Below are 21,562 nucleotides of genomic sequence, written 5' to 3' on the forward strand. Positions count from 1 at the left end.
GAGTAAAGTAGCAAATTTAATAATACAAAACCATGAATATCCACAAGGACTCCCCAAAACTCGGTGTCACAAGTGCACGAGTATCTAGTAGAATATACAAAACTCCCTAAAACTACTGTCTGAAACAAAATGGACAGAAATGATAAACATAACAAGAGAAGGTTCGGGTGCTGCAGAACGGAGCATGAGAAGCAGCTCACCACTAGGCCTCTGGGTAATGCGGATGCACACCTGGACGAACTCAAGATGTATCTGCCTCAGAACCTACACAATATATGCAGAACTGAAGCGTGAGTACGTAAACAATGTGTACATAGTAAGTATCTAGTCTAACCTCGAAGAAGTAGTGACGAGGGGTCGACATCAACACTTACTAGTGGTCAATATACATAATGTGCAAGAATTATAAATAGGCATGAAATACAACAGCAATAATGGAATAAGAGGAAATAATTAAATGATTAGTTGAGTTCAAATAGTGCAAGTATTGCATGATAAAGTCCTATGCTTACCCGGACATAACATGAATTTTAGCTACGTATGGACTCTAGTCAATTCGTGCGTATGTAGCACCCACAATTAGTAGCAAATAACAATTTAAGCACCAATGGGGTTAATTCCCTCTTACAAGGTTAGGCCAGAGACTTACCTCGTTTCCAAGCCCATTTGCCGGTCCACAAATCACAGTAAAAGGCTCAAGTCGGTGCCGAGGAATCCAAAACTAGCCAAAGGTTGTACAAACTAATCAATATTTGCTCAAAAGTTCATAATTTAACTATTAGAGTAATTACCCAACCTAATTTGGAATGTTCCTAAAATTCACCCACGAGCACATCATCTCGGATTCCGAAAATATTTGTAATTAATTATTACCCATAACCTCAAGAATATAAATATATAATTTCTACTCAATTCTATAACTATTTTCATGGTCCAATCCTATTTTTATCAAAACCTAGGTTTTTCAACAAACTCCTAAAATTTCTACATTTTACATGTTAAAATCTTCCCATAATCTCTGTATTTAACTTACATTGTATAGAAATCACTTATGTTCAATAGCTAGGTGAAAACCCCTCTCCAAGAAGCTCTAGAATCGGACAAGAAATGAGAGAAATGAACAAAGTAGGCCAAAGACTTGTTTTTATTAAAGTCCACTGCCTAGCGATCCTTCTTCGCGATCACGGAAGAAGCCTCGAGATCGTGAAGGCAGACCACCCAGGCCCAGGAAAGTCTTCTATGCATAGAGCCGCCCTCTCATTGTGAATGCGGGCCTCGACTCGCGAACGCGAAGGGCAACTGAGTTGCCTAGGCCTTCTATGTGAACGCGATGAGGCAATCGCGAACGCGAAGGCCACTGGTTCCAAGCCCCCGTTAACACATACCTTTCTTCGCAATCGTGAAGAGAAAAATCACCCAGTCCCCAAATCCTTCATCACAAATGCGAGAGGACCTCCGTGTTCACGAAGAAGGAAACTAGAATCAGCAATGCAACAGTTTTGGACTTAGCTCCGGGCAGTCCAAAACACACCGAACGCTCGAACCCTCAGAATGCGTAAAACAACATCGAAACTAAGAATCGCACCCCAAAACCAAGGTGAATCAACTTATGAATTTCAAACTTCTCAACTAGCACCGAACATGCCGAATCATACTTAGACTACTCGAAATGACACCAAATTTTGCATACAAGTCATAAATCACCATACGGAACTATTTCTAGGCTTGGAATCCCAAACGGACCTCGATAACACCAAATTCTACTCCCAACCAAATTTAAGAACTAGAAAACCATCAATGAACCAACTTTCGACATTAAGCGTCGAAACGCTCCTGGATCACCCCGAAACCCGATCTAAACACACACCCAAGTCCAAATTCATCATACAAACCTATTGAAACCATCAAATCCTGTTTCCGAGGTCGTTTACTCAAAATGTTGACTCAAGTCAAACTTGGACATCACCACTATTAAGGAACTAAGTGTTCTGATTTCAATCCGAACCCTTCCAAACTCAAACAAACCATCCCCGCAAGTCATAAAACAATAAAGAAACATAAAGGGAGTCTTAATTAGTTGAACGGGGATCTAGAAAGCAAAATTATTGATCGGGTCGTTACATTCTCTGCCTCTTAAATAAATGTTCATCCTCGAACGGGTCTAGAATCATACTTGGAGTGCTGAATAAGTGTGGATATCTGCTCCTAATGTCCCCCTCGGTCTCCCAAATTGCTTCCTCGACTGGTTTACCCCTCCACTAGACCTTTTACCACAGAAATCTTCTTGGACCTCAACTGGCGAACATGCCTGTCAACAATAGCAACTGGCTCCTCCTCACAACCCAAGCTCTCATCTAGCTGAACCGTGTTGTAATCTAACAAATGCGACTTGTCGGCATGGTACTTCCAGAGCATAGTTACATGGAAGACCGGATGAACTCCCAATAGACTGGGAGGCAAAAGAATCTCATAAGCAACCTCCCCAACTCGCCTCAACACCTGAAATGGGCAATAAATCTCGGACTCATCTTCCCTTTCTTCCCGAACCTCTTGATACCCTTCATTGGCGAGACTTTCAAGAGAACCTTCTCGCGCACCATAATGATAAATCACGTTCCTTCTGATCCGCATAAATCTTCTGTAGATTGTGTTGTGCGAAGCCACTCCTGAGTCAACTTTACCTTCACCAAGCCATCATTCACTAAATCAGTGTCATATAACCTAGCCTCGTCAGGCTCAAACCATCCGATGGGAGAACTACATCGCTGACCATATAAAGCCTTAAATGGAGCCATCTCGATGTTGGACTGATAACTATTGTTATAAGCAAACTCAGCCAAAGGCAAGAATAGATCCCACTGCCCTTCGAAGTCAATTACACACGCTCTGAGCATATCCTCCAAAATCTGAACTGTCTGCTCCAACTGCCCGTTGGTCTGCAGATGAAAGGCAGTGCTGAGCTCTACTCGGGTTCCCAACTCTCTCTGTACTGCTCTCCAGAAATACGAAGTGAACTGAGGGCCTCTATTTGAAATGATGAAAACAGGCACACCATGAAACCGGACAATCTCCTGAATGTAAATCTGGGCCAATCTCTCTAAAGAGTACGTAGTCACAACCGGAAAAAAGTGTGCCGACTTGGTCAGCTTGTTGACAATGACCCAAATGGCATCAAACTTCCTCAACATCTATGGCAACCCAACTACAAAGTCTATAGTGATCCGCTCCCATTTTCACTCCGGTACAACCATCTGTCGGAGCAGGCCACGTGGCCTCCGGTGCTCATACTTAACCTGTTGTCAATTTAGACACATCGCTACATACTCCACTATGTTCTTCTTCATCCACCTCCACCAATAATGCTGCCTCATGTTGCGATACATCTTCGTAGCACATGGCTGAATAGAATACTGAAAACTGTGTGCCTCTTCTAGAATCTTCTCCCTCAAGCCATCAATATTAGGGACACATAGGGGACCCTGGAGTCGCAGAACACCATCCTCACCGATAGTAACCTCCTTGGCACCACCCCATAGTACCGTCTCTCTAAGAACCAGCAAGTGCAGATCATCATACTGACGAGCCTTGATCCACTCAAATAATGAAGACCGAGCCACAACACATGCAAGAACTCGACTAGGCTCTGAAATATCCAACCTCACAAGTCTGTGAGCTAAGGACTGAATGTCCAAATCCAATGGCCTCTCCTTTACTGAAATAAATGCCAAACTACCCATACTCTCGGCCTTTCTGCTCAAGGCATCCCCAACAACATTCCCTTTGTTCGGATGGTAAAGGATAGTAATATCATAATCCTTCAGTAACTCAAGCCACCTGTGCTGCCTAAAATTGATATCCCTCTGCTTAAACAAATGCTGGAAGCTATGATCGGTGTAAACCTCACAGGACACCCTATAAAGTTAATGCCTCTAGATCTTGAGAGTATGAACTATCGCAACTAACTCCAAATCATGTATGGAGTAATTCTTCTCGTAGGGCTTCAACTGACGTGAAGCATATGCAATAACTCGCCCCTCTTGCATCAATACATAACCCAGGCCAGTGCGTGAAGCTTCAAAATACAAGGTATACATCCCTGAAGCAGAAGGCAACACTAACACCGGTGTTGTAGTCAATGCGGTTTTGAGCTTCTAAAATCTCGCCTCGTAATCATCGGACCATTAGAATGGATCAACATTTTGGGTCAATCTAGTCAAAGGTACTGCAATAGATGAGAATCCCTCCACAAACCGACGATAATAACCTGCTAACCCCAAGGAACTCCAGATCTCGGTCGCTGTGGTAGGACGAGGCCAACTCTGGACAGGCCTCGATCTTCCTAGGATTTACCTTAATACCCTCCCCTGATATAACATGTCCCAAGAATGCCAAAAACTCTAATTAGAACTTGCACTTGGAGGACTTAGTATATAGCTTTTGTTCCCATAAGGTCTGAAGCACAACTCTCAAATGATGCTCGTGCTCCTCCATACTACGCGAGTAGATCAATATGTCATCAATGAAGACAATGAAAAATAAGTCCAGATATGGACTGAACACCCAATTCATCAAATCCATAAACGTTGCCGGGGCGTTGGTCAAGCCGAAAGACATCACTAGAAACTCATAGTGACCATATCTAGTTCGGAAAGCCGTCTACGGAACATCGGATGCACGGATCTTCAGCTGATGATACCCAGATCTCAAGTCAATCTTAGAGAACATTCTGGCACTCTACAACTGGTCAAACAAATCATCAATATGCAGCAACATGTACTTGTTCATAATGGTAACTTTATTCAACTAGCGGTAATTAATGCACATCCGCATACTCCCATCCTTCTTTTTCACAAATAATACCGGTGCACCCCAAGGTGGCATACTTGGCATGATGAACCCCTTCACGAGCAACTCCTCAAGTTGTTCCTTGAACTCTTTCATATCCATCTGGTATGGTGCAATAGAGATAGGTTGGGTACCTGGCGCCAAATCAATACTAAAATTGCTATCACAATCTAGTGGTATGCCTGGTAAATCAGAAGGAAACACATCGGAGAACTCCAGCACAACGGGCACTGAATCAATCATGGGAGTCTTTGTAGCAGTATCTCGAACATAAGCCAGATAAGCCAAACAACCTTTCTCAACCATGTGTTGAGCCTTCAAGAAAGAGATAACCCGACTAGATGCACTGATAGATGAACCCCTCCACTCCAATTTAGGCAAATCTGGAATCGCCAAGGTAACAATCTTAGCATGGCAATCAAGAAGTGCATGATACGGAGACAACCAGTCCATGACCAAGATGACCTCAAAGTTGGTAATATCAAGCAACAGAAGATCCTCTTTGGTGTCATAACCACAGAAAGTCACAATACAAGACCAATAATCCCGATCCACAACAACAGAACCACCCATTGCGCGGACATATATACAAGAGCACCCAAGGACTCACAAGACATCCAGATAATGAGAAAATAGAGATGAAACATATGAATATGTAGACCCTGGATCAAATAGACCAAAGCATCCCTACCGCAGACAAAAATAATACATATGATCACGGCATCTGAGGCTATTGCATCTGGTCTAGCTGGAAAAGCATGAAACCTAGCTGGAGCGCCACCTAACTGGCCTCCGCCTCCAGGGAGACCCCTACCCGCCAGCCCTCCACCTCTGGCAGGCCCGACGATCGGTGCGAAAGCTGGTGCGGTGATCATAGGGTGATGGCCCTGCTGCACTGCCTTGCCCCGTAACTTGGGGCAAGATCTCCTCATGTGACCAAGCTCCCCGCACTCATAGCAACCTCTCGGTGCGGAAGATGACTAACCTTGAGGACCTGAATACCCGCTGGAAGAACCCTGAATAGCCGGTGGACGGTAGGAGCTCTCTAGAATGTCACTGAAATAGGGCCGCACAGGTGCACCCCGAGAAGGCGGTGGTGCTGAATAAGTGGGTCTGCTGGACTGACCCCTCACAAACTGACCTCTGCCCCCAGAATGGGCGCCGTTGAATCCTCCAGAAAGCCGAGGCTTCTTCTCCCCCATCGTATACAATCAGTCGTGGTTGTGGATACCCTCAATCCACCGAGCTATCTCTATAACCTGCTCATAAAGAGTCCCCATCTCAACCTCTTGGGCCATAGTACCCTGAATACCATAATTCAAGCCCACAATAAACCTCCGCACTCTCTCAGCATCGGTGGGGATTATCATAAGTGCATGGCGATACAACTCAGAAAACCTCGCCTAATAATCGATCATAGACATCTGACCCTGTTGGAGCTGCTCGAACTGACCATGTAGCTCTTCCCTCTGAGAGGGTGGAATATATCTCTCCAAGAAGAGACGTGTTAACTAGTCCCAAGTCAAGGGAGGCAAACCCACTAGTCTGCTAAGAAGATAGGATTGTCACCATCTACGAGCCCTGCTCTCCAGCTGAAATGTGGTGAATTCCACCCTGTTGGACTCCAATACTCTCATGTTGTGCAGCATATCTCTGCAACGGTCAATAAAATCCATGGGGGTCCTCATGTCGCTCACCACCAAAGGCAGGAGGATGCAGTCTGGTCCATCTATCCAATAGCTTATGCGGCTCGACGGTCGCATTTGGTTTGGGCTTTGGTATAGCTGTTGCAGCTAGTTGAGCCCTGCTCAAAGGTAGTGCACCTCAGTCTAATATATGGCAGCAGCGTGCCCTGGAGCCTAAGCGATAGGGGTCTGTGCTCCCCCTCCCTCCTAAGATATGGCTGGATCTGCTAGAAATAAACCAGCCTACGTCATAGAGTCCATGAACCGTAGCATACGGCCCATGACCTCCTGAAATCCCAGTGCGGACATGAAATCTGTTGGGGCCGGCTCAACTGCAAGCATCTCACCCTGCTCCTTAATGAGAGGATCGTCTACTGGATCCACTGGTGGTACAATGGGAGCAACTCTAGGATGCCCTCGTCCTCTAGCAGGAGCTGGAGCCCTCCCATTGCCTCTGCCTTGGCCTATAGCAGCAGGGGGAGCAGCTTCTCCACCGCCGGGTACATCTGCCGCGTGCGTTCTCACCATCTGTGAGAAAATAAGAGAAAGATACTTAGCACAACATCAACTTCACCATAGGAGATGAAGAAAGAGAAGTTTCCTAACACCCTATAGCCTCTCGAAGATAAGTACGGACGTATCCACACTGATCCACAAGACTCTATTAGGCCCGCTCATGACTTGTGAGACTTATGTGAACCTAGTGCTCTGATACCAAGCTGTCACGGCCCAGTTCCCACTATAGGCCGTGATGGCGCCCAACGTCGCCGCTAGGCAAGCCAATGGTGAACTATCCATTTAATTGTTCATTTTAATATTTTTTTAAAGTCATTGGTTTTATTTAATAACGAAACAAAAAATAGATGATCGTAGTAATGTAAAACATAAACTAAACATGAGAGTAAAGTAGAGAATTTAATAATCAAAAACCATGAATATCCACTAGGACTCCCCGAAATCCGGTGTCACAAGTGCACGAGAATCTAGTAGAATATAAAACTCCCCAAAACTACTATCTGAAACATAATAGACAGAAATGATAAACATAACAAGAGAAGGCTCTGGGTGTTGCAGAATGGAGCATGAGAAGCAGCTCACCACTAGGCCTCCGGGTCATGCGGATGCGTGCCTGGACGAACTCCAAATGTACCTGCCTCAGAACCTACACAATATGTGCAGAAGTATAGCGTGAGTACATAAACAACGTGTACCCAGTAAGTTTCTAGTCTAACCTCAAAGAAGTAGTGACGAGGAATCGACATCGACACTTACTAATGGTCAATATACATAATGTGCAAGAATTATAAATAGGCATGAAATACAACAGCAATAATGGAATATGAGGAAATAATTAAATGATTCTTTAACAAAACAACAAGTTAAAAAGTCCCCAAATATCACATGCTAATCTCAACAAGTAAAGGCCAACACATAATTACAATTTCTCAAGTCATGAAGGATATATCCAGTATAATCGGACCCCTAGAGACAACACGCACGAGTTATGACGAGGTCGTACGGTCTGATCCATAACAATCATATATATATATATATATATATATATATATATATATATATATATATATATATATATTGCCGAGGCGTTCGGTCCGATCCACAGGAATAGGGAAACTCTTCGGACTACGAATTTCGTGTTTACAACCCAAGGTAAGCCCATAAAGGAGCTACGAATTTTTCCAGCAATTATTAATCATTCCTCCAAATCTCTAAGTAATTAAGCTCGATCAAACATAATCTTTAATCAAATTTTACTTATTAATAAAAGTAATTAAACAAACAAATTGAGTTCATATAGTGCAAGTATTGCATGATAAAGTCCTATGTCTACCCGAACATAATATGAATTTTAGCTACCTATGGACTCTCGTCACATCGTGCATACGTAGTACCCACAATTAGTAGCAAATAACAATTTAAGCACCTATGGAGTTAATTCCCTCTTATAAGGTTAGGCGAGAGACTTACCTCGTTTCCAAGCCCATTTCTCGGTCCATAAATCACACTAAAAGCCTCAAGTCGGTGCCGAGGAATCCTAAAACTAGCCAAAGGTTATACAAACTAAGCAATATTTGCTCAAAAGTTCACGATTTAACTATTAGAGTAATTACCCAACCCAATTTGGAAAACCTCTCTCCAAGAAGCTCTAGCGTCAACCAAGAAATGAACAAAGTAGGCCAAAGTCCAATTTTTATTAAAGCCCAATGCCCAGCGATCCTTCTTCACAATTGCGGAAGAAGCCTCGTGATCGTGAAGGCAAAGCACCAGGCCCAGGAAAGTCTTCTTCGCGATAGAGAGAAGACTCTTGGGAATGCGATGCACTGATACGCCCTCTCATCACGAATGCGGGCCTCAACCCGCAAACACAAAGGGCAACTGAGTTGCCCAGTCCCAGGCCTTCTACGCGAACGTGAAGGCCACTGGTTCCAAGCCTCCGCAAACACGTCCCTTGCTTCGCGATCGTGAAGAGAAAAATCACCCATTCCCCAAATCCTTCATCGTGAATGCGAGAGGACCTCCGCGTTCGCGATGAAGGAAACCAGAACCAGCAATGCAGTAGTTTTAGACTTAGCTCCGGGCAGTCCAAAACACACCCGAGCCCCTCGGGACCCCGTCTAACTACATCAACAAGTCCATAAACGTAATACGGACCTTTACGAACCCTCGGAACACATAAAACAACATCAAAACTAAGAATGGCAACCCAAAACCAAGTTGAATCAACTTATTAACTTTAAACTTCTCAACTAGCTCTAAATGCGCGGAATCATTCTTAGACTACTCGAAATGACACCAAATTTTTTGTACAACGCATAAATCACAATACAGAATTATTCCTAGGCTCGAAATCCCAAACGGACCTCGATAACACCAAAGTATACTCCAATCAAATTTAAAGAACTAGAAAACTTTCAATGAACCAACTTTCGACATTAAGCGCTGAAATGCTCCCGGATCATCCGAAACCCGATCCGAATACACGCCCAAGTCCAAAATCATTAAACAAACCTATTAAACAATTAAATACCAATTTCGAGGTCGGCTACTCAAAATATTGATTCAAATCAAACTTGGCCATCTTAGGCTACTATTAAGGAACTAAGTGTTCTGATTTCAACATGAACCCTTCCAAACCCAAACCTAACCATCCATGCAATCATAAAATAGTAAAAGCACATATGGGGGGAGTCTTAATTAGGGGAATGGGGATCTATAAAGCAAAATGACCGGTCTACTTGTTACATTTTCCACCTCTTAAACAAACGTTCGTTATCAAACCGGTCTAGAATCGTACCTGGAGTGCCAAATAAGTGTGGATATCTGCTCCGCATGTCCCAGGATGTTTCTCCATGCGTAATCAGGCATGCTATTATCGTCACCTTGTGGAAGGGTGTTCGGTCGTTTTAGCCCAATGCTAGTGTTGCCTACGGTTTTGAGGCTATGCACAATGTATTATGATATTCATGCATTGTTAATGTGTAGTGTTGGTATGAATAGTAAGGTACTTATTTATGTGTCGCTAAAATGTGAATGACTCAAAAGGAGGATTACTCGGTTTATGGTTTAGATATTTGGCATTTTAATTCCAGTGGAGGAAAGGAAATTTGACTATGGATGTTCAGGCCTTGGTTGACGGAATAGAGAGACTTGATATTTTCGAACGTGGTGGAATTCTCATTGTGATGTGGTGTCGTTGTCCTTATTGAAATGCATTAAGGCTCATCAGTGTTATGGTATCCTTTGAATTGCCTTCGGGGCAGGGTGTTGTGGAATGGTACCTAAGCAGCAGTTATCAGAGATGGTAGTATATGGAGGCTTCAGAGTCGAAACGGTGTTTCTAGTATTGATGGATCGAGAGAGATGTTCTTTATGGAAGCTCAGAGTTGGTGGCAGTTTATCCGTTTGGGTGCTACAAAGATAGATTATGATTTGAGGTAGTATTTTGGTAGCGAAGGAGGAGGAAGGACATAGTGGGAAGTGTCTCGTGGTGGTTGAATTGCTAGCAAGTCAAGTATGAACAACAGAGGCCGAATAGTTGCTTAAGGAGATGGTATAACCGAAGTGGGAGTGGCAGAGTAGCGTATGGATTATGTGGTAGGATAATCACATGCCTTGAGAAAGTTTAGAGCAATTTAGGGATTATGGTGGACAATGACTAAGTCTATGGATTTTATTTAGGATGGCAGCTACTGTACTGAGAAGGGTTAAATATAACGGAAAGGAGTTTTCTTGAAATGAAGAGGGTGTGAAAGCTTGATTATCGATTTTTGGATGCAACAAGAATTCGAGTTTGGAACATATTGTTGGACCTTCAGTTGATGCTAATAGGGAATGAACATACTCTTACAGCTGGTGGACGAGCATGGGCTCAGGAGGGTTTACTGATTTCGTGGTAGTTGTAACCAGAGCAATGTCATTGGAAGAAGTTGATATGGAATTCCACAGGTGGGCTATCTCCTGTGAGCAGGTTAGCGGTTTAGTGATTTTTTATGACGTTCCCACGAAGAGTTCTACTTTCTGCCCAGCGGGAGGCATGTACTGCGATGTGAGCTTGGATCGCTTGAACAAGATGGTACGACTATCAGGAGGTCGAATGTGCCATTGTGGCTGATAATTTAGAATATTTTATGAAACGTTTAATAAGAGAGTACGAGAAATTTGGCTGGTTAACGGTGTGAGATCATGGTAATTGGGAAGGAGGAGTTGTTGTGTGTTATGGATTTATGTGATTGTATCTTAAAGCTAAGTGGGGGAGCCCACCGCCTACGATCGATTCATGTGCTTATGTGCCTTGGCGGTATTGGGTTATTGGTACGTTGGTGGATTTGTTATAATTAAGGAAAGAAAACATCAAGGGTAATTCGGGCAAAGGACTTGATAAATGTGTGCTACATTTCGCCTTATTGATTCATGTGCAGATTTTGGGATGACTCAGAGTTTATGCTTCTTACGGATGTGATGTACAAGAAAAAGAATTCATCTGGTTGCTTTTTTGGGAGTGTTTATGTGCTAACAAAGCACTAGAGTTTGGTTATATTCAGGACCAGGTCAGAGTGGGTGACTCTTAACAATGGTTCTAGTGGGTTCAAGAATTACAGTGCGGTGTCTAAGGAATTTGGGTTCGTTTTGTGTCTAAAGACTGGGTTTGCAGCAGAGTGTGAAAAATACTTGTGAAATTTCTATGTTATCATCGGGTCTGCAGTGCAGTGTTTGAGAAATGGGAGAAACAACTTCGGATTTGTGGAAGGTCTTTCTGAATGGGTGTATCAGTTAGAGATACTATCAAGTGCAAGGGAGGGTATAGAATGGCTTATCGGCATTGAGACGACGTGGTCTCGTGATTGTGGTCACTCGGGATGAGTATTGTTCGAGGTCCATTGTGTGTTTGAATAGAAGTGTTGTTTTGAAGGCAATTCAAGAGTAAATCGGAAGAAGTTGAGTCAGTTAATAGTGGTTTGAATTAGCATGGTTAAGGAAAGGGTCGGTTCTTTCGGTGTGGTAAGGTTATTCAGATATCTGTGGATACACTTGGGCATTTGGCAGTATCCGTAATATGATTGATTTAGAGGTATTTAATTCTGATGGTTTTGCTATGTGTGAATGATTCCCGAAAGAGTTATGGTGGTTTAGACCACGACTTGCGGTTGGCGTATTATGCGTTATGGGAATATGGCTGCGTGATGCGATTGTTCTTCTGAAATGAGTTAAGTAAAAGGTTTCTAGCCAATGAAGTGTTTATTCTACTGGTGGTTCAAGAGTTATGATAAAATTCTTGTACTCTCGCATAACAGCATGATAGATGCAGTGAGCGGTATGGAATTAGGATTTAAAAGTCAAGGTTGCGGTTTAGTTTTGTCGAGGATGTCACGAGTTCAAAGAAGCGATAGAAATTCAGACTTTTAGAGTATGTTGGCGCTATTTTAGTGTCACCTGAGAATGGTGTTATGTGGAAGAGGCATTGTGTATTGAATTGCGAGTTCATGATTTGCATTACAGAAATAATATGGTTGGTAGCCATGGATGTGTAGATTTTACTACCTGGTGTGGAAGGTTGTGGGAGTATATACCACGGGATGATCTTATAAGTGTGACGTGTTAGTCATTTAAGTGTTAGATATTGAAATCAGGTATGAAGATTCTAGTATTGTCACTAATTAGAGAGTGTATGTCTGAGAGACACTCTATTACTTTAGTTATGCACTATGGAAGTTGTTTCGAATTTGACTGTCAATTATATATGTTATGTATAATGTCATTGTGGGTCCTTGGGAGGTTATAGACCTATTTGGGAATGATCGAAATAGACTTGAGGTCCGTTGGTAGATCTAATGTGAATGTATGCTCTACATTAGGTCGGATGTGTTCATTCGGCATAACATTGCTTATGGAGGAGTCTTCGAGCATTGGATGTTATTCCTGTCGTCAGCTATTCTATGTAATACTCTATATGCCATGTGGGTTGTGAGACGGCTGGATCATTCGCACATGTGTTGTGATCCCGAGCTTGTGGTGTTACATGAGCAAGATGGCTCTTGAGATGCAGGTCGTTTATTGCAACTTAGTCGTGCTTGGCATTTAGTAGCGCATGGCGCTATCTATCTCCCCACGGTTGTGTTTATGCACTTTGCATGCTTGTGGTCGATATTCGGGCATTTCGTGGGTATGAGCATTTTGGCTCGGTAGGTATTTCTTTATTGATTGCTAAGTGTGGATCGGGTGGCACGCCGCCACAGGTACGATGTTTGGATTGGGTTTCACGCCGCAACAGTGCGATATTGAGTATGATTCCTTATACTTATTTTGTATGCCTTGTTTCTCATCTCTGAGATAAGTTCATAGCATTTGTTGGGCCGTTTTATTAGTCATGCGGGCTGGATAGTTCTTTTCCCGAGTTTGTTTTTCCTTAATTGGTCATATTCGAATTGTGGCTTGTTGACGCATTAATATCGTCATATGAGATTTTAGGTGGTTTTTGATGTGGCTTGCCGGTCGAGCAGCTTGAACTGGGTGAGACGAGGTTGTCGGGCCTGAAATCAGTGCAATCGGATTTATATAATGTATATTATGAGAAAACTGTCAGTAATCATTTTAGAATGAGGAAATGGTTCTTGTTAAGCGGAGAGACTCCAGTATTTATTGATTAGGCAAGTGGTTATGAGCTTCTACGTGTCGCTTTCATCATTGCAGTATTGTGAGGGTTGGATCAGGGCTTATACTCATTATAAAGTATACTACGGGCATCAGGTTAGTGAATTTGCAACTTTTACGGTTGGAGGATGTTATTATGGGCATACAAATTATGCGGTGCATTGTGTGGTTTCAGCATGGGTACATGATCATGTTAGGTACAAAGTGTTGAGATTGATACGGTGTTTGTATGTTAGAATCAGGTCTCGTAGAGAATTCCGGATGTTGGAACTTGGTTTTAAGGATTGTGGGTTAAGGTAGCATGAAGTATCTTCAGTTTGGCTCGAGCTAATGTGCTCACATGGGTTGTGGTGGCACATATAGATGCACAAGGTGTTAAACAGGAATTTTGGGCAACTCCGGAATGGTTTTTGGCACGTTCGAGGACGAACGTATGTTTAAGTGAGGAAGAATGTAACGACCCAACCGGTCGTTTTGAGATCTAGTTCATCGTTCGACGGTTTGAGGCCTTGAATAGCTTCACTTCATGTTTTATGACTTGTACGCATAGTCGGAATTGAATTTGGGAAGTTCGAAGTCGTTTCTGAAGGAAAATTCTCAATTCGGAAGCTTTAAGTTGGAAGCGTTTTTCAAGGTTTGACCTTGGAGTAAACGATCTCAGAAGTATGATGATTTCAGATTTGGGCGTATGTTCGGGTTGAGAATCGGGTGGTCCGGAAGCATTTCAGCGCTTATTGTGGAAAGTTGGCATTTTGAAAGTTTTAGAATTTCCAAAGTTTGATTTGAAGTGGACTTTAATGTTATTGATGTCTGTTTGGGATTCCAAGCCCTGGGATAGGTTCGTATTATGATTTGTGACTTGTATGTAATGTTTGGCGTCATTCCGGAATGCTTAGATATGATTCAGACGCGTTCGTCGAAATTTGAATGTTTAAAAGTAGAAAGAAGAATTTTGATCATCGATTCATAATTTTGATGTTATTCGTGACGTTTCGATCCTTTGGATAAGTTTGGATAAGGTATTGGGACTTGCTTGTGTGATTAGACGGGGTCCCGGAGGCCTCGGTGTGATTCGGAGTGGTTTCGGATCATTTTTCCTTATTTTGCAACTGTTGATGCTGGTGTCTGGTTTTGTTCTTCGCGAACGCGAAGGGATTCACGCGTTCACGAAGAAAGATTCTGGCTGCTGGGATTTTGTGCTTCGCGTTCGCGAAAGTTTGGGCGGTAAGGCTTCGCACGATTCCATTGATGCGTTCACGATGAAGAAGCTGGCATGGTGGGGGACTTGGTCTTCGCATTCGCAAAAGTACGGACGCGTTCGCGATGGGCAGGCTAGTAAAGCACCGCATTCGCGACCCCTGTCTCGCATTCGCGAAGAGGAGTTTTGGAGATGGAGCATGTTTCTCTTTGCGAACGCGAGGGTAAGGCCGTATTCGCGAAGAAGGTCGGGCTAGGAAGTGTTATTTTAAATCGGAGGTTTGGCTCATTTTTACTTTATTTCTTCCATGGGAGGCGACTTTGGGGTGATTTTGGAGCGCTATTTTCATCATCAATCATGAGATAAGTAATTTCTACACGTTATGAGTCATATACATGAATTTAGGCTTGTAAATTCAGTAGTTTAAGTGGAAAATGTGGGATGTTTTGTAGACGACCTAGAATTTGTATTTTTTATTTTGACCACGAAATTAGACATGGAATTGGTAAAAAATTATATATTTGAGTTCGTGGTATTATGTGTAATGTTTATCTTCAAAAATTCACGGAATTCGAGCACGTGGGCCTGGGGGTTGACTTTGTTGACTTTTTTAGCGGAGTTGGGAATTGTTATAAATTTATTAATTATGAGTGTTGGAGTATATTCTTACTGGTTTGCATGTTATTTGATTAGTTTCAGATTGATGGGCATGGGTTTTGAGGTATTAGAGAAGTGTTGGAGCCGGTTATGGAACTTCGGAGTGAGGTAAGTCTCATGTCTAACCTTGTGAGGGGGAAAACTACCTCGTAGGTATTAAATTGTTATGTGCTACTAGTTGTGGATACTACGTATGTACAAGGTGATGAGAGTCCATACGTAGTTAAAAGTATATTTATATCCGGGCAGACCTAGGACTTTATCATGTAATATTTGAATTATTTGAACTCAATTTGCTAGTTTAATTACTTGAATTTATAATTGAAATTGATTCGAAAATATATTAGGCCAAGCTTATCACCTTGAGTTGTTTGGCGATATATTTTGATAAGCGGTAAAAGTCATATTTACTTGATGCTCATGTACCTATGTTGTAAGTACATGACTCGTAATTTGATAAATTTCTTCCTTTCCAGTGGATCGAGCCGAATGCCTCGGCAGTATATTGAGATGCACCTCTGGTTCGCGCCGATCGACCCTCAACAATGTACACACCACTCTGGATCAGGGCGTACGACCTCAGCATAATCGTGCGTGATACCACTAGGAGTCCGAATATTCATAAGATTCCCCTTTGATTGAGACCTGACACTTATATGGTATTCCTTGTCCGTTTGAGATTGCACTTAATATTTCTGATCTGCTGAGACAACACATGAGATTTGAGAGATTTAAATCATCAAAAGAAATGTTGGAGAATTATATAAGTTACAGTTTTTACCTCATTGTTACTATTGTGCTCATTTGTTGTAATTTATTATATGGTTTTATTGGACCACTAGTAAGTGTCGATGTCGATCCCTCGTCACTACTTCTCCGTGGTTAGGCTAGATACTTACTGGGTACGCGTTGATTTACGTACTCATGCTACACGTCTGCATGAAATGTGCAACATCTAAAAGGTTCATTTGGTGACCATCTTGGCGCGTAGACGTAACTGCTGAGAGGACTTTATGGTGAGCTGCCTTCTATGCTACGCACTGCAGCCCACAGAGTCTCTATCTTATTTATTTTTCTTTATCATGTCTATTTTATATTCTAGACAAATGTTGTATTATTATTGCACTCTTTAAAAGACGTTCATACGCTTGTGACACCGGATTCTGGGATATTCTAGTTGATGTTTACGGATTTGCATATTATTATCACTTTTTATTTTTATGTCTTACTAATTATGTATGTACCTATGATTTTAAATGCGTAAATTTTTTTACTTAATAAAATTTATTATTTTAAAAATAATAAAATAAATAATTAATGTGTTAGTTCAATGTTGGCTTGCCTAACGACGACGTTGGACACCAACACGACCTATAGTGGATTTTGGGCCGTGTCACCCTCAGTCAACACCAACACTAACCACCACCCAGTCAGTATCTATAACTACGACCAACACCTCAACTAGCCACCATTCCTAGTTGGCACCCACAATCGCCACCTTTTGCCATCACCACCAATTACAATATTATATTTTAAAAAGATTTTATGATATAACATTGATTAATTAGTGTTTTATTTGAGTTTTATATTATTGATTTTAAAATAAAGATAAGTTTTATATATTCAGATGTTGAAAATATAATTGTCTTAATTATTTAGTATTTAGATCTTAGTACAAATTTTTATTTCAAGATATATATTTAGATGCAGATATTTTAATCTTAATTGAATTTGAATAAAAATAAATGAGACCTAAGGTACTTTAGGCTTGTCCCAAAAGGTGGGGGTTCTATGTCCAACTTTAGGCTTGTTTTATTATCTTTGAATTGTTCTTCCCGTTTTGATAATAACATTTCTTAATTACTAAAATAAAGCCTTGTATTAAAACCAAACTAAGTTCACAACAAACATTTATGCCTAATTGCTTTAGGCAGTTCAATTAGGAGAATTTTTGTCTGCGGGAAATTAAATTGTTAAATAGACAAAAATTTAGACACCATTTAGGTAAACATAAGAGACTAAGACCATGCTCTCTTATGGTTTCATTCTGAACAATTCGTTGGCTTTTTGTATGATACTCCAGTAATTTATTTGTATGACAAAAGGTTTGTCCAATGAGACACTAAATATTCAAAGTAGATGTGTGAAATTCCTTTTTTTCCCATTCTTTCTTAGTCAGAGATGGTCAGTCAACATTTATAAAATCTTTATAGATTCTGTTAATCAAAATATTTCAGTAATTTAATATCTTGTATAATTAGCCAATATAATGCTCTTCTATGCCTCTATATAAGTCTTTCTCGTAGTAACAAAGGTCTCATATACCTAGCAAATCAAGTTCATCTTTTAGTTCTTTCATGTTGTGTTAATTAGTTTAATTTTTTGAAAACACCTGACATTCATGCTTATAAAAAGAATGAATGAATTCAGGATGCATCAAAGAATTGTTCAACAAACTTTGTTGATGCTATATTTCCTTTTGAGTTATAATGGGGTACAAGGAGAGAAAAACCTATCCAAATTAGAGGATGCAGAGTTAGAGAAACAGCTAAAGCTTTTGAACAAGCCAGCGGTCAAAATAGCTAAGGTATTTATTTTGGGTTTAAAAAGATCATTTTATTCGTAAGTCTCTGGGACATTATTGTTTTTTTTTTCTTTTTTGGCTAATATCGCTTTTGTAGGGGGGAAAAACAATATTACTCTGTCACATGGTTTTTGGGTAAAGGACCTTATGTTCTATTTCCATATTTTTTATAAATTTTTTTTGTGTTTGAAAATTGAACCCTCTATATTATATAACTCTTTACATATTAATATTTTTCTATACTATCTTGCAAATTTGCAGACAAAAGGCATTACAATGGCTTAACTTTTCAAAGTCAAATGTCTTAAAGTTTTTTAGAAAAAGGAGTAGTCTACTGACAGTTGTTTTTGTGAGATTGTTTTGTATTTAAAAGGTACATATTGAATAGCAAGTAGTGCAATTACTGAAACTTAGATTACTTATTTTATTATTTGTTTTGTTCACAGACGAAATATGAAGATATATACGATTGTATAGATTTCTATAAACAACATGCATTTGATCATCCGTTGTTGAAGGACCATAATTATCATCCTAAGGCATATCTCTACTCTCTTTCCATTTTACTTTTAATTTTCTTTTACAAAATATTATATTGTTGACATGTAATTAAATATTTGGTTGAACAGATGAAACCTACTTTATCTAGAGTGAAGCAAAATTCAGATGCCTCAACAACTAGTAGGTCATCGACAATATGGTCAAAAGATGGAGGTTGCCCTTTTGGAACTGTTCCCATTAAGCGAATAACTAAAGATGATCTTATTAGACAAAGACGTATACCACCGCCAGAAAATGTCACATTCGGCTCTCAATCAGCTGTCGTGAGATAATCTATGCCAATTTACTGCTTTTGCTTGAATAATTTATACCTAAACATGAGAATTCAATATTTTACTTATATATAGATTCTAAAAGTTTCACTTATTTATAAATAAGAAAAGTTATTCATGCACAAATATAAACAAGCTTAAGTTTCGCTAATCGTGGCAAAACTCATATATTTCTGTACATCTAATGCAGAGCAACAACAATAGTGAGGCAAAAGGAAGATACATATCTTCACAAGGATATAAGGTACAAAAGTATGCAAAAAATTTATCATGTTTTCATTTTCAATTTTGTGTTTCTACAGGGTCATTTTATAAGGGGAAATAATATTATGTGCAAGGAATTGGAAAGTTTATAGTACTCCCTGTGTTCCACCTTAGGTGAACTTATTACTATTTGGAGAGTCAAAAAAAATTTCTTTGGCCACGTTTTCCATAAATTCTTTTTAAATATTTTGAATGTTAATTATTGTGACTTCTATTACTTTTTATGTAATTTCTAAATATGTAATTTTATTTTAAAATTGTAAAAAAAAATATGTTTGAATTCAGATAAAAAGTTAATTAATTTGACTCTCATGCTTCGGAAAAGTTTACATAAATCGGAAAGGAGGGAGTATTTATTTTGTGTTGATCAAATAACTAAACAAACAACCAGTAACTCAATAAGGATTAACAGTAGTTTCTTACTTACCCTTCATAGTAACTCAATTCTTGATTTATCAACTGAAAGGTGAATGTGCTTACCACATAAAGCCTCCCCCACACATCAAAATAACGGTCATTTCCAGCTGATTGCTTTTCTTATACAGTTATACGTTTCTTTTAATTGAATTTGAAATAAGAAATGGAATCAGTTTTTCTTATTCTTATAGTCTAATTTGGGGGTCGAAATATCAATTTGTGCTGCCAAGTTCTTTGCGTTGGCCTTTTTGAAACTGCCTTACTTGATGTAAATATAGTTAAATAAGTTTGGAATTTAGGAATTGGCCTTTTGTCGTCTGCTTCACTTGTGTTGAGAAAAGAAAGAAAAACTTACGGTGTCCGTGAATATAGATAAGTTGATTTGGATACTCTATGTGAGTTAATATTGTTTTTTCCTATTCAGCTTGCAATAGCTCAAATTCTAAATAATCCAAATAACAAGTTTGCGGGAGCTGGAATGGCAACTAATTTCTATAATCCTCGTGTTGAAGGCCAGCAACATAGTGCATGTCGATTAAAAATTCAAAAAGACTCAGATATCTTACAAGTTGGTTGGAGAGTAAGTTTAACATACCTTTTCATCCATAATCAAATTGTTTCATGGAATAATGAGATGTTGCAAAGATTGAATTAATATTTTACCTCTAAAATGTAAATTAGAAACTTAATTTATGAGTAAACGCATACTCGATTATCATGATATCTCTATTTCTTTTTTAGGTGGACCCAACTTTATATGGGGATTCCAAAACTAGGCTTTTTATACACTTACAGGTAACTTATGTACCTTGATGATTCGTCTTGAGTTCATGAAACTAGTGTATCTTTTAGTTTAATAATTTATTTCAATTTGCAAGAATTCATGTATCATATATCTCTCTCTTTTTTTTTTTAGGCCGGTAAAATTCATTGTTTCAATACATTGTGTCCTGGCTTTGTACAAGTAAGTAGTGAGATACCTCTTGATATGTCATTCGAGGATTATCTTTCACAACGTGGAGGGGCTATTTGGGAGGAAAAAATGTACATTGATCGGGTATATTTTATATTTTTTTCTTATTTAGAATTTCTATCAAGTTTGTACAAGTTTAGGGGTTATCAATTGAAATGCGCAATAATATTGACAGCTGACATTTTCTTTTAAAAATTTAAGGATCTAGCCAACGGAAACTGGTGGCTTCTAATGGAAAAGGACTATAAACAAGTTGGTTTTTGGCCGCAAAGAATCTTTACTGGCCTTACAAGTTTTGCTACGAACGTTGAATGGGGAGGAGTGGTATACAGTCCACCAGGTGTACCTGAACCTTCTATGGGCTCAAGCTTTTTCCCCATTAAAGACAGTGCTTATGATGCGTATTGTACGAAACTTACAATTCTAAACGAGGAAGGAAAAACGTTTGAAGTAGATAATGTGACTACGCATACCGATAATCCCAATATGTATAAGGTTTTATTTGAACCACTTTGGGATGATACCAAGCCTTTCCTATTTGTTCTTTATGGGGGACCTGGTGAGAGAGCACAAGTCTAAGTCTTGTAATACAACTATTATGACAATATTTATTTTCAATGTCTAAAGAATGTCTCAGCAACTCTTGATGAATTTACAATTTTATGTCGCAGATCCGATACCAGCTTTTAGCATTTCCTTGAAAAACACAAACACTTGACATTGCTTGGTGACGTTACTACAAAAATACGCCCTTTCCCGGCTAAAACATTAACCGAATGCGGTCGATTTTGAAGGGTTATCGATCAAATTGAATGTGTAGAAAAAGAATAATCGGTATAAAAATTGATCGACGCAATCGGCTAACTGACAAAATATAATTAATTGTTTTTTACGAAAACCGGCCGAATTAGTATTGTTGGCCGGCTTTTTTATCGGTGT

At 40.0% G+C, this 21,562-nt stretch overlaps 1 protein-coding gene across 1 annotated transcript; it reads left to right on the forward strand.

Moving 5' to 3' along the window:
- The first annotated feature begins 17,968 nt into the window (after positions 1 to 17,968).
- Positions 17,969 to 21,228, forward strand: LOC107793020 (protein neprosin-like). Its single transcript, XM_016615288.2, has 10 exons — positions 17,969 to 18,139; positions 18,234 to 18,271; positions 18,398 to 18,485; positions 18,583 to 18,675; positions 18,766 to 18,960; positions 19,160 to 19,213; positions 20,075 to 20,230; positions 20,392 to 20,445; positions 20,567 to 20,707; positions 20,825 to 21,228. The coding sequence occupies exons 1-10, from the start codon at positions 17,969 to 17,971 to the stop codon at positions 21,200 to 21,202; spliced, it is 1,368 nt and encodes a 455-aa protein (XP_016470774.2). The 3' UTR covers positions 21,203 to 21,228.
- Positions 21,229 to 21,562: the final 334 nt, after the last annotated feature.

The sequence above is a fragment of the Nicotiana tabacum genome, chromosome 19 (assembly GCF_000715075.1).
Source record: "Nicotiana tabacum cultivar K326 chromosome 19, ASM71507v2, whole genome shotgun sequence".
In the NCBI taxonomy this organism is placed as follows: domain Eukaryota; kingdom Viridiplantae; phylum Streptophyta; class Magnoliopsida; order Solanales; family Solanaceae; genus Nicotiana; species Nicotiana tabacum.